The following is a 15,401-nucleotide window of genomic DNA, read 5'->3' as shown; positions in this document are numbered from 1 at the left end:
ACAGGCCTGCACGGTCGGGTGGGGTCGCGCCCAGCCACTCCCGCGGCCCCTCACCCCTCCGCCCGCCCGATCCTCCGCCGCACCTCCGAAACTGCAGTTCCCACAATGCCCCAGCAGCGGGCCTGGCAGGCTGCGCGGGCCGTGAGAGGACGATTCCCGGAGCGTCCCGTGTCTGCGCCGCTCGGCTTCATCCGATTGGCCCCTGCCGGGAGTGACTGCAACGCCGGCCAATAGGGAGAGGCGAAGAGGCCGGCTAAATGCGCGTAGAGCCGCCAGCGGGCGGGGAGGGGGCCGCGCCGGTATGGGCGGCCCGCGACCGTCTCCCCCGTGCTGACGCCGCCGCCGGCTCGTTCTCCGCCCAGCCATGGCCGGCACCTCCCGAGACCCGCTCGGCGCCGACGTTTCCGACGAGGCCGTGAGGGGCACCTGCGACGACGCCTCGCAGTGCAAGCGGTGAGGGCGAGGGGCCTCGCCGGGCCTTAGCGCGCCGCTGCCCGGCGCTCTGCTGGCGGCGGCGGCGGCGGCCCGCCCACGGTGGGTGCGCGCGGCTGTGCCGGCGTCCTCGCTGCATCGGGGCCGCCGCGGCCGCTGTCGCTTGGCCTCGCTCCAAGCCCCGCACTGCCTCCCGGGCGCCCGAGGCTCCTGCGCGGCCCCGCGAAGCCCGCCTGGCCCGCGTCAGCCGAGCAGCGCGTTCCACCCCCGCGGCCAGCCGGAAGCCCGGTAGCTCGCGCTCCCCTCCCACCCGGTTTCCCCAACGGCTGCGCCTGAACACGGGGGTCCCTTTCTTGGATCTCTCGGTAAATAGATGGTAAAGGCTGCCCAACACAAACCTGGCCAAGAACGGCCTGGCTGCCGCAGAGCAAAAGTTCTTTGCCATTTGGCTCCCTGCTGGGGCCATTCAGGTGCCCCTTGAAGCCCATGAACGCAGCAACAGCAGCCTTTCCTGCTACCAAGGAAAGTGAGCGCGGAATTTTCATTTACCTGCCCAAAAAGATTTCTGCTGGATCAGACCATAAAGTTCCTCTATCCCAGCCTTCCCCTGCCTGAGGATGCCTTGCACTACAACTCCCTGCATTCCTGACTATGGGGTATGCTGGCTGATGGGAGTTGAAGATCTTTGGAGTGCGTCAGGCCAGCCTTTGTTTCCAGAAGCGGACAGCCAGATGCTTTGTAGAGTGCTCTGGTAGGGTCTAAAGATGACCTTCCTCTGGCAGTTGCATTCTATTATCCAGGGACAGGCTATCCCTGCGCTGTAGGTTCTGTTCTTATGTAGTCTGTCTGAATGAGCGTCTGCTGCATCAGACCTTCAGTCCATCTATTTTTTTTAAGCCTCTGGTCAGCAGATACTTCTGGGAATCCTACTACATGCATGGTACAGAGACCCTGTTTTCATGTGCAGTTTTCGTCCCCAGTACTTGTGCAACCCACGGAGTGAATTTCTGTAATTCTCTGTGAGTGTATAAGGATCTCCATTCTGGTTAGTCTTGTTAAAATGGCCTCTATCTCTTCCTTGGTCAGCTATGCTGTAAACATTGGTTACTGGAAGGATCCTTATATTGAATTCTTTGTGAGACAGCCAAAAGAAAAGAAGGCACCTGAGATCAGTCGTGGTAAGTTTTAAGCAATATGAGTTAAAACTGCATTTGTTCTCCATGAGCATGTGAGGGGCGAGGGCAGGGAAAAGTTTTTTGTCTACTGGTTCTGCCACCATTTAAAAAGATGTACTGAAGATTGAAGTATGTGTTAGTCACTATTGTTGTTAGTCACAAAGTCGTGTCCAACATCACGACCCCATGGACAACATTCCTCCAGGCCTTCCTGTCCTCCTCCATCCCCCAGAGTCCACTCAAGCTCACACCGACTGCTTCAGTGACTCCATCCAGCCACCTCATTCTCTGCCGCCCCTTCTTCTTTTGCCATCTATTGTTCTCAGCATTAGGCTCTTCTCCAGGGAGTCCTTCCTTCACATTAGGTGGCCAAAGTATTTGAGTTTCATCTTCGCTATCTCACCTTCTAAAGAGCAGCCGGGGTTGATCTCTAGGACTGACCAGTTTGATTGCCTTGCAGTCCAAGGGACTCACAGGAGTCTCCTCCAGCACCACAATTCAAAGGCCTCAGTCCTTTTGCACTCAGCCTTCCTTATGGTCCAGCTTTCACAGCCATACATTGCACCTGGGAAAACCATAGCTTTGACTATACGCACTTTTGTTAGCAGGGTGATGTCTCTGCTTTTTAGTATGCTATCTAGATTTGCCGTAGCTTTCCTCCCCAGGAGCAAGCGTCTTTTAATTTCTTGGCTGCAGTCCCCATCTGCAGTGATCTTGGAGCCCAGGAAAATAAAATCTGTCACTACCTCCATTTCTTCCCCATCTATTTGCCAGGAAGTGATAGGACCAGATGCCATGATCTTATTTTTCCTAATGTTGAGTTTCAAGCCAACTTTTGCACTCTCTTTCACCCGCATCAAGAGGCTCTTTAGTTCCTCTTCACTTTCTGCCATGAGAGTGGTATCATCTGCATATCTGAGGTTGTTATTTCTCCCAGCAATCTTAATTCCAACTGGAGATTCATCTAGCCCCGCCTTTCTCATGATGTGCTCTGCATATAAGTTAAATAGGCAGGGCGACAATATACAGCCTTGCCGAACTCCTTTCTCAATTTTGAACCAATCAGTGGTTCTGTGTCCAGTTATCATTGTTGCTTCTTGACCCATATATAAGTTTCTCAAGAGACAAATAAGATGGTCTGGTACTCCCATCTCTTTAAGGACTTACCACAATTTGTTGTGATCCACACAATCAAAGGCTTTAGCATAGTCAATGAAGCAGAAGTAGATGTTTTTCTGGAACTCCCTAGCTTTCTCCATGATCCAGCGTATGTTGGCAATTTGATCTCTAGTTCCTCTGCCTCTTCGAAATTCTGCCTGTACTTCTGGTAGTTCTCGGTCCACATACTGCTGGAGCCTAGCGTGTAGGATTTTGAGCATCACTTTGCTAGCATGTGAAATGAGTGCAATGGTGCGGTAGTTTGAACATTCTTTGGCATTGCCCTTCTTTGGGATCGGAATGTAAACTGACCCTTTCCAATCCTGTGGCCACTGTTGAGTTTTCCGAATTTGCTGGCATATTGAGTGTAGCACTTTAACTGCATCGTCTTTTAGGATTTTGAATAGCTCAGCTGGAATACTGTCGCCTCCACTAGCTTTGTTGTTGCTCACACTTCCTAAGGCCCATTTGACTTCACATTCCTGGTTGTCTGGCTCGAGGTCAGTGACCACCCCATCGTGGTTATCAGGGACATTAAGCTCTTTCTTGTATAGTTCTTCTGTGTAATATTGCCACCTCTCCTTAATCTCTTCTGCCTCTGTTAGGTCTCTGCCATTTTGGTCCTTTATCATGCCCATCTTTGCATGAAATGTTCCCTTCATATCTCCAATTTTCTTGAAGCGATCTCTGGTCCTCCCTATGCTATTGTTTTCTTCTGTTTCTTTGCACTGTTCATTTGAGAAGGCCTTCTTATCTCTTCTAGCTGTTCTCTGGAATTCTGCATTCAATTGGGTGTATCTTTCTCTTTCTCCCTTGCCTTTCGCTTCCCTTCTTTCCTCAGCTATTTGTAAAGCTTCCTCAGACAGCCATTTTGCTTTCTTGCATTTCTTTTTCTTTGGGATGGTTTTTTAGTTGTTGCCTCTTGTACAATGTTGCAAACCTCTGTCCATAGTTCTTCAGGCACTCTGTCTATCAGATCTAATTCCTTAAATCTATTTGTCACCTCTACTGTATATTAGCCACTATTATCTGTGTCTAATAATACTGTTTTTCTATAGGATATTACGCTCGTGTCCAGGGAGTTGGTCACTTACTTAAGGCTTTCTTACAGAAGACAGAATGCAACTGTCAAATTATAAACCTTGGTGCTGGCATGGACACCCTCTTCTGGAAATTGAAGGTAAACCCCCTTCTGGTGGTGCCCAAGTGCAAACAACCGCTATGTGACTCCTGGGTGACCTCTAGCGGTTCCTTTCCTTTTTAAAATTCTCCCGCGCTCGCTCACTCGCTCGCTTGCTCGCTCTCTCTCAGAATGATTTAGGAGCAGTATTTTTCACTCTTGTGTTCCTTGGGGTCCTGGGGACAACAGCAATAGGCAGTACTTTCCTGCAATATGGATTGTTCTTCCTCTGACTTTCTTTTCATTGGAAGTTGCAGGCTCACATGGGTAAAGACCCAAGTCAGCATTTCTGCCTGTTTTCCACATGCAATGACAGCCCAATTTAGAGTTAAAATATGTTCCAGAATCATTTGCAGGACACAGCACTTCCTATCATAAGCCAGCATAGGAAGTGATCCAGAAAATATCAAGCTTGCAAGGCTGATGAGTTATTGAGCTCCACCACCTGCATGGAAAGCTAAAAGCCAGGATTTTTTTTCTTTTCAGGATGAGAATCTGCTTCCTAGAAAATATTTTGAAGTTGATTTTCCATCTATAGTCACACGGAAAATGCACTACATAAAGTAAGTACATGTGTGCTGCACTTGACTTGGGCCCAAGTGAATATTTTTTGTTTTATGGGAGGAAAGTACAACTGGAAGCAAACACTTGTTAGTTGTGAACAGCAGTTCCAAAACGGTTGCATTGCCTTGCTGAAGTGCTAAAAGCTGAGATGGTGTGGGCAACGGGTGGTCCTCCCAGTCATTTGGCCTGCCGCTTAAATCGTCCCTCAGCCATGTCTCTGCTGGGTAGGGCTGATGACAGTTGTAGGCCAGACATCTGGAGGACCGCACCCTGACATAAGGAAGGATGAGGACAGGGAGCATAAATGCACAGACGTCAGTGAAGAGCTAAGGTTTCTTTGGCACCCAGACGTTTTGAAAAATTGCTCTTCAGATTGGTCTCGATTTTGAAGCCAAAGAATCCCTATCGGCTGCATTGTCTGTTGTACTCCCATACGTCTCTATGCTGCCACTGATTTAAATGGGATGTGCTCCCAAGCTGTTGCCCTCGTGTGATTTTAGTTCTAATCACTTGGTTGAAAGACTTGTTGGAATTTTTTGCCTTCTGCGTTTGTTGTTTGTGGTGGAGTCCAAATGCTGCAAAGTAAGGATGCTTTTATCAAAGCAAAATTGTGGTCAAGTTCACATGTTACAGACTTGAGGTTGTGCATCTTGTGCATCAGATCCTTTTGTGTTTGCAGCATCGCAGAAATGAGGATCAGTTGCAGTTTTTACAATACACATTTTAAAAAATATATAATTTCATAATGAGGTGCTTCAAAAGACCGCTGGAATAGAAAGTAGTTGAGAAAACTTCAGATTTGATTAAAATGTAGGCAGGTCTGCAAAGTGAGTTGTGGCCCATAGTTGCTTTCATGCCTAGTAAAACAGGAACAATTATGTGGCACTGCCCATACTGGAAAAAATGCCTGAAACAGATGATAGCATTCATTTTAAGCAAAACATTTTAACTAACACTTCTTGTAGAAATGGTTTTGTGTGGCTCAAGAGCTGCATGTCAGTGATTTTTAAGCAACCAGATTGGCATTTGCTTAACAATGTCTCTGTCTGAGAAAGTGGGGACAGAAACCTTCCTATGCCACCTTAAAGCTCCTGGCAACTTGCCCAGTCTTTCCTGCACAGCCATCACCACCTGTATGGACCCCTGTTCTCTTTTGTCCCTTTTGGTTGAGACAAAACCCTTTGTCTTGACCAACAAGTGGAGAACAAATAGTTGTTTTTCTGTATGGTTCCTGCTTGTTTAACATGCTGAAAAGCTTGGCTTTGTGATCACGCCTAGGCGTCACTTCCCAACAGGGGGCAGCCACAACTGCAGGTCTCATGAAAGGGGACAATGCTGAAGACCACTCACGGTCGCTTTTCCCCTTGCTTTTTGCCTTCTCTCCCACAGATCAAAACCCCCCTTGTCCAAACCAATTATGGAAAGCCATTCGGGGGAGTCTCTCCTGATAGGTGAGTCACCTTAAAAAATCTACCTGTAAAGCAAGCTGGCACTTCCAAAGCAGCTGACACCTCCCCGTTCCCTTCTGCTATGCTTGCCTGTTACCTTTTCCAGGAATATGCTGGTAAACTATGCATGGGCAAATCTGAGACCCCCTGTTTACTTTTCAGCGTTTGCCTTCCTTGAAATGTTCTGGTGTTCTCTGGGTAAGGAACATGAGGTCTCTTTGGACAGGCATGGTCCTTGCCTGCTGCTGACATGCTGCTTGAAGAGGGAAAGTGCTGCAGCAGTCAGCCGCAAGAGCCTTTGCCTTGCTCTCTCTCCTGTGATGATTTCAGCCTCTTCCAGAATGGTCCCTTTGCACAGTCTTTTGGTGCTGTCCTTCGGTTGCCCAGGCTGTTTTATTTGCTGTTTTAATGCCTAAAAGCCAGGGCAGCCAGCAATGATAAATGTCAGACTGAAGACCCAGCCAAATGGACTGGGCCCAGTGAGGGTAAGGGACAAGCCGGTGGGGAGGGGTGCTTCTTCCTGTCTCTCCCTTCCCCGCTCAGCTGTGGCCCTGCTCATCTGAGCGGTGATGCAGGCCCCCTCACAAGCAGTTTGGAGGTCCTGGCTTTGGCAGGTGTAGCATGCAGGGAAACGGCTGATGGCCTCCGAACATGCCTGGCAGCCCGTCCCCGTCCCCTCTGGCACTCCTCAGTCGTCCCCTGGGACGCTGGTGAGAGGCATGAGCGGGGAGAGGGACTCAGCCCCTGCTGTGCCGCTTTGCCACGGGGAATTCCCAACAAGGGTGGGGAGTGCTAGGCGAGTCTGCCTCGAGTTTGTTAAAATTCTTTAAAGCTCACCCTCCTTGTATGGCTGCTGGCAAGGTAGGCCTCTACAAATCTGCAGTGGCCTACTTATTGCCCCCAAATCCTGTAATTCTGTTTAGCTGCCTGCCTCTAAAGTATAGTTGCTCTTATACTGGTTTTAAAGTTTTCCCTTTTGAAAAATAAGGACATTTTAAACTAGCCATTTAATTTGTTTTTCCAAAGTAATTAGCTCAGCAGAAGTGTGGCCAGCCTGTGTGGCTACACGTACGTGACATAGATGCTCATGGCCTCAAGGGGCCACCACATTTCCATGTCTCATTGCCTAGATGTGATTCCTTCTAACCACAGATGAGGAAGCTATTAACAAAACTACTTTCACTACTAATTATTCTGCAGATGCTCACAGCCTAGACTCCAGCCGATATGCCATAATTGGAGCAGATCTTCGAGACCTGCCAAAGCTAGAGGAAAACCTGAAGAAATGCAACATGGATCCTCAGTAAGATTCCGTTTCAAAGACATTGTTTATAAAAGCCTTAACTATGATTGCTCTGGAGATGCACAGAACGGGAGAACTTTAATTAAACTTCAGTGCAAAGTCCAGTAGGAAATCCACTTTACCTAGAAGGTTTGACATGATAAAGTGTGTGTGGACATGCACAAAGCAAGGCTGTCCTGATTTCGTTTCTTGGGTCTGGTGACTCTTTACTTCATAGCACTCATAGCATGCCCCCTCTACCCTCCCATGGCATCCATGTTTTCATGAGTTTTATTTGTATCTCTGTCCGTTATTGCTATAGTTTTCCTCCAGTAACAATCCAGCCCTCCTTGTCAGCACTGCTCCCCTGGCACTGATGTGCTCTAGCTGCCAAGATGCCAGTCAAAGGCTTGGGTTTCTCTTTGTGAGCCCTGGGGAGCCAGGCCTTTGAAATCAGTGGCAGTGTGCAGACTACACACCTGTGGGGGACAGGTGTACGGGCAAGCCTTTTCATCCCGCCAGTTCTTCCTTGACCTGCCGACAGAGCTTCTCTGGGAACTCCTGCTGCTTCTGGTTTCCCGTCTGCTTTTTGGCTGTCAGTATTCAGAAGTAGCCCTGCAGGCAAAATTACCTGGTTGTCTGTGCCATGTCAGTGGGCTGGGTGGGTAAGTGCTGGATTTTCCTTCGCTGGACCTCATGGCATTCTGGGATCCAGAAGAAAAGAATCTGCTCTGACTTTGTTCTCTGTACTTTACTCCTTTTCTTCACCCTGAAAAAGTTTGCCGACTCTGCTGGTGGCGGAATGTGTGCTGATCTACATGACCCAGGAGCATTCAGCATCCCTCCTCAAGTGGGTGGCAGGCATGTTCCAGACTGCCATGTTCATAAATTATGAGCAGGTGAGCTGCCATTGCTCCAGTGACATGTGTCCCAGGTCCAAATTCCACGTGAGAAATGAGTGAAGGTGAGAGACTAGCGCTCTGCCCTTCCAGTCAGAATTGCCAGCTTTCCGATTGCAGGAGCTTTGGTTTTAGGGTTGTCATTGTGAGGTGGCGGAACAGTTCTGAGGAGAATTGGAGATCAGGGTTCTTCATGCTTGTGGGGTCCCTTCCCAGACACACAATGCCATGGTGGAGCCTTCGTTTTATTGACGAGAACAGCTGCTGAGTCAGAGGTGGCTGAACTCAAGGGAAGGGCTTTGTGAGCAGTCTTACATAACTTTATGAAATGCTAATTGCCTAATGCTGAGACAGCCTTGGCAGCTGGAGTGGAACTGAAGCCAAATCCACCTGAAAGGAGAAATTGCTGGTTGCTAGGTGGGGGTGGGAGTCCAGATAGATTTGATACCCTGGATTTGCATATGAATCCAGGAGGAGACAAAGAGTGAGGCGGTGGGTGGGCGGGTGGGTGGGTGGGGTAGGCTTCTGGTGATCCACTGGAACAAGCTGTTCCTACTTAGATTTCTAGCATTCTATTGACACTTCCTTCCTGATTTCAAATTGCCATCCTAGAATTAATAAACTGACTGCCCTGGTGATCCTAGCAAAGGCACCAGTAATGTTGGGATTGTGCTCTGGTGCTCCGGGGACTTGATTTTTTTAGGAACCAGTGCTAGGATTTATATCGAGCCTGCATAAAGCTTGTGATGGTCTACCTGGAGTGGAAGATCATTGCTCAGTGGTCTCATGGGGTGGTACTAAATACAGAAAAGCTCCAGCACTCAGGCCCATAGGACAAAAAAGTGCACATTTCCTGATGCTAACTTGCATATGCTCTGGAGTCTGTTTGCTCGGGCGTCTTTAAAGGACCCCGTCTGCTATGAATTCTTCTATTTGTCAAAGGGGCTGCATGGGCAGGGAACGAGGCATTTGATTTCAGGAAAAGACCTTGGGCAGAGGGAGTCAAGGGCCAGGCAGCAGGAGGTGATGCATGTGTGGACAGAAAGCTCATGTGTGGCAGAGTCAGGAGGGTCGTGGCCTGTGTTTCAGCAAGGGCTTGCAGGGGTTCTGGGCTCTAGCCCTAGCAGGCCATCCCATGGCGCTGCCTTGCCACCTCTAGAGATTACTCCTGTGAGGAGAAAGAAACTGGACCTCTCAGTCTGACATTTCTTTGCCCATGCCCATTCTCTGCAGAGCCAATCAAATGTGGCAAGGCCCTAGCAGTTATTTTGCTTCTGCTAGGGGCAGACAGTTGTACCGCTGAGCCCCCTGCCCCTTTCTCTTGTCAGAAGAACTAGGGTTAATTCCCACTCAGTTGTGTAAATCTGCTTGGCTGCTGAGCCTGTCAGGAAATATTCCTCTGGTGATACCTGATATTTTAGAGGTCTGGTCTGCAGTTTTTTGTGTTGGAGCATTGGCTCTCTGGAACATTTCTGGGTTTTCAGTGTGTGTTGGAGTGTCCCTTTCCCAACAAGCATTTCCAGCAAGGTAATTTTTCTTTTTTACAGATTGTTTTTGTATATTAGAAAAATAAATTATTCATAAATAGCATTAAATATATCTTTCCTTAGATACCAGTCCCATGTTGCTAAGTATATTTCCACAGTTGAGGACTAAAACCTTGCTTTTAAAAAAATGTCATGGAAGCAGGCAACCTCAAGCTGTGTTGCGCTGCTCAAGGTGAACATCTCAGTCTTAAGAGAGGGCACGCTCTCCATGCTTGCAAGCCTCATATGGGTCTAAGGATAGAAGACTTCTGGGTCTGAAGTACTTATGGGGTAAAGCAAGAGGGCTGTGGGTGCCTGCTCCCCGACTGCGAAGCCAGTGGAATGCTAACCCGTTGCAGATCTGATGCGGCTTTCAGCCCTTCTCCTGCATCTGCTTCAGGTGAACATGGCCGATCGCTTTGGGCAGATCATGATCGAGAATTTGCAGAGCAGGCAGTGCAACCTGGTTGGTGTGGACAGCTGCCGATCTCTGGATACCCAGGTCAGATGCTTCTGGGTGGGAGGGACTTGTCTTGGCCCATCTTCCCCTGGAATGGTAGTTTGGCTCCCATCGTAGAGTTTGCCTCCAGACCTGACTGTGTTATTTCAGAATTTGCTCCATGCTGCTGCAGACCAAATCATAGATCCCACTTGGCCATGGATAATTCCTTTGTTGGGGAGAAGGAAAATGGTCCTTCAGGGATACAATACACTGTACCATCGAGCCAGTTTCTGCTGGAAAAGTGAGGTGTATCTTGGGCTCAGGGCCACAGCCTCCTCCCCCTTCTCAGCTGACTCTTTTCACCATATTCCATTTGCAGAAAGAGCGGTTCATGCTCAGCGGCTGGGAAACAGCAAATGCCATAGATATGATGAAGGTCTATGCTCACTTGCCACCAGATGATGTCAAAAGGTAAGCTGCCTCTCGTCCCTGGTAACCCATTGAGAGCTCACAGTCTGCTTGCTTACAATAAAAACACAAATATCGAAATAATTGCTGATAACACCATGAGAGTGGCTTCAAGGGAAACCATATATAGGGGATCAACCCTCCAAAAATAAGTGGAAAGTTTGGCAGTGTAATAGCTCTTAAGGGGCTCTTAAAGGTTGCAGGAGGGGAGTTCTTCAGAGTCCCTGAGGGAAGGAGTTTCCCAGTTGGGGCTCCCTGCTGAGAAGGCCCTGCCCCGTGGACCCTGGCAAGTTGATCTGTCGTAATGGTGGGCCAGAGAGCAGGACCTGCCCCTTCTGAGGTTGGTCTTTGGTCCATTCAGGTTCATGAGGGCCTATGCAGCCATCTAGTAAACTGGTCCCGGATCATTCAGAGTGTTGAAGGTTATAATTAGCGCTTTAAATTGAGCCTGGAAACAAATCGGAAAGCAATGCTAATTTGCTGTGATATGATCACATAACCTGCCCCCCTGCAGAGATTCTGACAACTGAGCTTGGCACCAGCTGAAGTCGCAGGATTATTTTCAAAGACCCTGCAGTGCAGAGAGCATCACATTGGGTTAGGCTGGCTGTAACCCATGTGCTAGTAACAGGTCAGGGCTTGTGTCTCCAGAGCATTTGGTTGAAGGGGCCTCCAGGACGCATGCCTAGAAACTGAACCCCACCCAAAACTGCCTGCAAACACCTCTCCAAGTGCACAGCTTTCCCAAGCATCTGTACTTCTGCCTTATCTGGACTAAGCCTCACTTTAGCTGCCTTTACCCATCCCAGAATTGCTTCCAGACACCTGTTTAAGGTTTTCACTGCTGCACTGGGATTCATAGATGGAAATGAGAAGTGAAATTGTAGGTCGTTTACGCACACGGTCACCTCAGCCCTGCCCTAACCTCTTTGTGGCCCCACCTAGTGCAAAAGGACATGGCAGGATGGGCTGGGATCCTGAAGTGCCCCAGGGCTGAGCGCTGTAGGATGGAATGGGAGGCCGCGAGGAACGCCTCCTGGGTCTGCCCCTTCAGAGAGGACTGGGGGCTGTGCTAGCCCAGCTAGGCAGCAGAAAGGACCCCCCCCCCCACCCTGCAAGCCGCCATTGCTGTCCTTGAGGTGCCACCGCAGAAGCTGCCAAGCACCTAGTTACCTCCAGGGGAACGCTCAGTAGTCCTGTACAGCTGCCTGTGTGTTTTCGGTGTTGGGTATGCTATGTAATTCTCTTCCAAGGTGAAAAGCCTTCCTGGAGCTGCTGCTGCCCAGGGCTTGTCCAGGGCAGCCGCCCAATGTTCCCCAGTGGCATGACCAGTCCCAGGGACTTGGGCTTGCAGCTTGTCCCTTTCTGCCTGTAGGAGCAGGAGCCGTCATCTATTGCATGGGTCTTCTGCCCCTCAAGGGGCTCGGGGGCAGCATGGAAGAGGCTCCGATTTTATGCTGGCAACAGCCTTGCAAGGAAGGGTGGCGTGAGAGAAGGTGCTGCACAGCGAGTTTTGTGGCTGGCCAGGGATTGGGTCCCATATCGTTCTGGTTCCAGCCCAGCACTCTTTGCTTGGCCGCGTGGGCATTCTGGCCTGAGGTGCTACCGTGAGCATGTACACTGCTGTCTTTCCTGTTTTCCTTCCTTGCAGGATAGAGGCGCTCGAGTTTCTTGATGAGAAGGAACTGCTCGAACAACTCATGCAACATTACTGCCTGTGTTGGGCTACCAGAGACTCCTCACATCTGGGTACGGTCCCCCTGTTGGACAGCCCATTCCATTCTTGAGGGATAAGGAAGGGTTGAAGGGGCTCTCTTGAGATCTTGGCCCTTCCCCGCTGCTCTGGGCGGCTGGCAGTGCGGGCCTCCCCCTCCTCTTCGCGTCTGCCTTTTCCTCCAGCTTCCCCAGATGTTGGCCTCCCTGCGCTGCTGCTGGAGACCCGGCTGCGTGCGTGGGGCTCCCGTTCCTCCACCGCGCCAAGCCGGTGTGGCAGTGGGGATGGTGGCCTCTTTCCACGCCAGTGGCCATTCTGGAGACGCTTGTGGTGCCAAGATTAGGGCAGTGTTGTCTGCACAGGTGGCCGCTCCAGTGTTGCGCCTCTGCCTACTTGCCTCATGGGTGCTCGGGCAGCAGCTCAGCCCTGGGATGGCGGCCTTTGCAACCACGAGAAAGCGGCTGATACAAAGATGTGCCTTTCCTGAGCGGGGCCAGCACACGTGGTTGCTCCCCTCTGAGAACCGAAAGGTGGCTCAGGGCAGTGGTCCCCAGCCTTGCTGGCACCAGGGACGGTTTCGTGGAAGACCGTTTTTCCATGGACTGGGGAGTGGGGGATGGTTCTGGGATGATTCAGGCACATTGCATTTACTGTGCACTTTATTTTTATTGTTGTTATACTGTAATGAAAATGTGATGCCGGCGCTGGGGAGCGGCTGCAAACGCAGAGGAAGCTTTGCCTGCTTGCCCACCACTCAGCTCCTCCTGGGCGGCCCACTTCCTAACAGGACATGGACTAGTGCTGGTCCACAGCCTGGGAGTTGGGGACCCATGGCTTAGAGGACTGTTTGTTTATTTAAAGTATTTGTATGCTGCCTATTGTGCCATAGCATCTCTAGGCAGCTCACAATCCGAACTAAAAACCATTATAAAATTAATTATGCACTAAAAGTCACAGCAGTGAGTAAAAATACAAATAAGCCTTTGTGGCCTCAGATATTAGAACGTTTTTTTAAAGGCAGGTCTTAGTCTGGCGCCAAGAATATAAGAGAGCGTTCCAGATACGGGGAGCAGCAGCCAAGGCCCTCTTCCCAGCAGCCGTTCGTCTCGCATCTCTGCGGGATGGCCACACGGGGGGCCCTGCGTGGATCTCAAGGCCGGGTGGGCACGCATGGCTGCAAGCGCTCCCTGAGGTCACCAGGGTCGGAGCCGTTCAGGGCTTTATATGTCGGCACAAGCACCCTGAGTTGGACCTGGGCCACAATGGGTAACCCATGTAGATTTTTCAGAACAGGTGTATGTGGGCCACTCTGGGAGCTCCTGTTACTGACCAAGTGGCCCGGTTCTGTACCAGTTGTAACTCAAAGGATCTTTGCAGGGTTGTTCACATCATGTTCTTTTTAAAAAGACATTCTGGGGGCATTGGGGGTGGAGCGTGGCGCTCAGCCACACGGCACCACCCCGGGGGCTGCCTCTTGACGTGCCGCCCCGCACCGTCCCCTTCTCCCCTTGCTCTCTCTCCGCAGGTCTGGCAGGGATCACGCTCTGATGCAGCAGCTCTGGAGGAACTCAGGGAGAATCTGCCGCCCCGTCTGCTCAGCCCACTCCCCCCGCCAACAGCACCTTGAGGAGAACGGGGGCAGTGGCACATTTCCAGGGGCGGCCTTCCCCTTCCTTGGCGCTTGGCATCCTGCAGCCTTGCATAAATGACTTCCGGTCGCCAGCAGCTGAAGAGAGCCTTCGCCCCTTTTCCAGGGGCCAGTGCTTTGGAACTGGTATGGACACAGTGGCTTTTGCTGCTCGTGTGAGTGACGCCTGATGCACTGGACTTGCACGTCCTCGTGGTGGGGCTGGGAGTGGGACGAGCGAGGCTGGGTGTGGGGGTGAAAGATCGGAGGGCACTTCCTGCTCAGCCGGTGCTGGAAGCTCCTCCTCCTGCCTGTCACATTGTGTGTCTTTGATTCTGTGGAATGTTTGCTCCTGGTATTCCTCCAGCCTCTGCTGCAGTGAAAAATTTGACCCTTCTGTGTGAAGCCGCTCAGCTGTGTCAAGGCAGAGCTGGCTGCCTTCTGGACGGCGACTCTGCTGCTTGCCAGGACTGCAGGCAGTATTGTGCTGTCAGCCCCCCGTGTGGCCGCTCCCCTCCTAGGCTCTGTTGAAACAACCTCTTAACCTGCCCACAGCAAGGGTTAATAAGTGGTGGATTTTTGTAATACGCCATGCCTTCTTTTGGTTTCCCCCAACACACCCTGGCTTGATCCATCAGACCTCGTCTCCAGTTCCTCAGAGGTGGAATCGGGAACAAACATGAGTGGTTTTTATTCAGCGTTAACAGCTCTGTGGTGCATTACTGGTTAAAAAGCTGTCAGGGTGATGTACAACAAGGTCAAACAATAAAATGTTAACACAGGAAAAATGTGACATGTCAGAGACACATAATTTAATGCCCACTCCCCTGCAGTTTTTAAAATGGCTGGGCGGGTCTGGAACAATATAGGCTATTCCTGAGAGTCAGGCTAGATCTGGGCATCAAGTGTGCCGCTTTGCAGGTCCAGTCTCTGCAGTCCACATGGAGAATAAATAGCTAAGCCTTCATTTGCTCTAGCCGTTGAGAGAGCCAGGAGCAAGGCTACAGTTTAACATGGCGGTTCCTCCAAGAAAGCCATCCCTTGCAGCGTCAGGGAGAGGACATTTCAAGTAATTCTTCTGCTTGGAATAACCAAGTTTCTGGCATTCTGCCATCTGTTTAAATAATGTTTTGTTTAGGATTTTTTTTATTAGTATGTTTCATTATGTTCCAGTTACATCCCATAAATAACTCAAAAATAGTTACTATGTTCAATAAAATATCAAAGCACTCGGTATCTTATCTTCAGAATGCAGCACAAACACCTTTATCGGCCAGGCTTCTTGTTGCTCACTGGGAGTTCGCACGGGGGCAGATCCTTTGGGAGGCAAGGAGTGAACCTGTTCGCCTTTCCTTCCCGACCTGAAGCAGTTGGCAGAAGTTGAACGCCGCAGTGCTGGTGCCAGGGCTGGACTCGGCCTGTTTTGCTGGGCCGCTGGTGTGCTTCCCCATTCTTTTAAGCCCAGGCATGCGGTCGGACTTTGGGT

At 50.4% G+C, this 15,401-nt stretch overlaps 1 protein-coding gene across 2 annotated transcripts; it reads left to right on the top strand.

Moving 5' to 3' along the window:
* The first annotated feature begins 295 nt into the window (after nucleotides 1-295).
* On the top strand, nucleotides 296-15,149 carry LCMT1 (leucine carboxyl methyltransferase 1). Of its 2 annotated transcripts, XM_044439687.1 has the most exons (11): nucleotides 296-453; nucleotides 1,519-1,610; nucleotides 3,824-3,945; nucleotides 4,432-4,508; nucleotides 5,899-5,960; nucleotides 7,158-7,260; nucleotides 8,018-8,138; nucleotides 10,065-10,166; nucleotides 10,486-10,577; nucleotides 12,226-12,323; nucleotides 13,814-15,149. In XM_044439687.1, the coding sequence occupies exons 1-11, from the start codon at nucleotides 365-367 to the stop codon at nucleotides 13,834-13,836; spliced, it is 981 nt and encodes a 326-aa protein (XP_044295622.1). In that variant the 5' UTR covers nucleotides 296-364; the 3' UTR covers nucleotides 13,837-15,149. The 2 variants fall into 2 exon arrangements, with proteins under 2 accessions (XP_044295622.1, XP_044295623.1); XM_044439688.1 differs by lacking the exon at nucleotides 296-453 and having other exon boundaries at nucleotides 1,582-1,610; nucleotides 3,877-3,945.
* The last annotated feature ends 252 nt before the right edge of the window (nucleotides 15,150-15,401 follow it).

This window comes from Varanus komodoensis, unplaced genomic scaffold (assembly GCF_004798865.1).
Source record: "Varanus komodoensis strain SLA01 unplaced genomic scaffold, ASM479886v1 scaffold351, whole genome shotgun sequence".
Classification (NCBI taxonomy): domain Eukaryota; kingdom Metazoa; phylum Chordata; class Lepidosauria; order Squamata; family Varanidae; genus Varanus; species Varanus komodoensis.
This window is presented reverse-complemented; position numbering and strand designations above follow the sequence as displayed.